Raw genomic sequence first — 877 nt, 5'->3', positions numbered from 1 at the left:
GTCGGGGGGGGGAGCCAGGCAGAACCCACTGGGCACCAATGCTTTCCTCCAAGAGCTGGCCCGCTCGGGCTGCAGCAGAGCAGCCTGCTCCCAAGGACAGAGCCTCCTGACCCAGCAGGGCAACAGGCTCAGGGAGCTGTGCTCTGGCAATGTCCCCAGAAGGGCTGCCCCACTGTCAGCAGAGCTGCCACCTTCCTCCCTACTTGGCTGCTCAGCCCATATGGCCCCTCCCGCCCAGGCATCGCTTCCCGTGTCCCAGCCCTTCCTCACCTCTGTGGACCAGGCAGTAGATGCAGATGCCCACAAAGCACGTGACGACCGCAGCAGAGATGGGGATGAGCACCGACAGGGAGGAGCGCCTGCCCGACTCTGCCGAGGGAGATGGAATCAGTGCCACCCATGTGACAACCCCAAGATGCCAAGTGCCAGAGCTGACTCTGCTCCAGGCCCAGTCCCGCAGGGATCCCTCACAGGGACAGAGAGGAGCGGGATGGCATCGTGCCAGCAGTGCAGCCAGACCCCCCCACTCCCAAAAACACCCACGGGCCAGGCCAGCTCCTCCGAGAGCTGCAGGAGCCAAAGCACCAGGTCTCCGCTCTGTGCCGGCCCAGCCCAGGGCACCAGGCTCTTACCGCAGATCACATCCGAGGTGTTCGTCCCTTTTGCCTTCACCACCAGCCCCTTTTCCTCACAGCTGCAGGGAAGAACGAGACCATGTAACAACAGCCACCTGAGCCCAGGGAAATCCCTGAGGAGGAAGGGCCGGAGCTGGGTGGCCACCAGAGCTGTGAGCAAGTGTCCTGCGCTGAGCCGGGCGGGCTCTGGAATGGCAAGTGCCCCGGAGCCTGGCACTGGCCCCTGTGCTGCATGACAGGGA

The 877-nt window shown here is 64.4% G+C and overlaps 1 protein-coding gene across 1 annotated transcript in view; it reads right to left on the bottom strand.

Moving 5' to 3' along the window:
* CD40 (CD40 molecule, TNF receptor superfamily member 5) overlaps positions 1 to 877 on the bottom strand; it is a gene marked incomplete at its 5' end in the record, with an annotated part of 3,512 nt that overhangs the window by 728 nt on the left and 1,907 nt on the right. Inside the window, 2 exons of the mRNA XM_010145150.1 lie at positions 271 to 369; positions 633 to 694. Of these exons, the coding sequence (XP_010143452.1) occupies positions 271 to 369; positions 633 to 694 (161 nt within the window). The remainder of the gene's footprint in view (positions 1 to 270; positions 370 to 632; positions 695 to 877) is intronic.

This window comes from Buceros rhinoceros, unplaced genomic scaffold (genome assembly GCF_000710305.1).
Source record: "Buceros rhinoceros silvestris isolate BGI_N320 unplaced genomic scaffold, ASM71030v1 scaffold31271, whole genome shotgun sequence".
In the NCBI taxonomy this organism is placed as follows: Eukaryota; Metazoa; Chordata; class Aves; order Bucerotiformes; family Bucerotidae; genus Buceros; species Buceros rhinoceros.
Note: the sequence above shows the minus strand (reverse complement) of the source record. Positions and strands in the feature narration are given on the sequence as shown.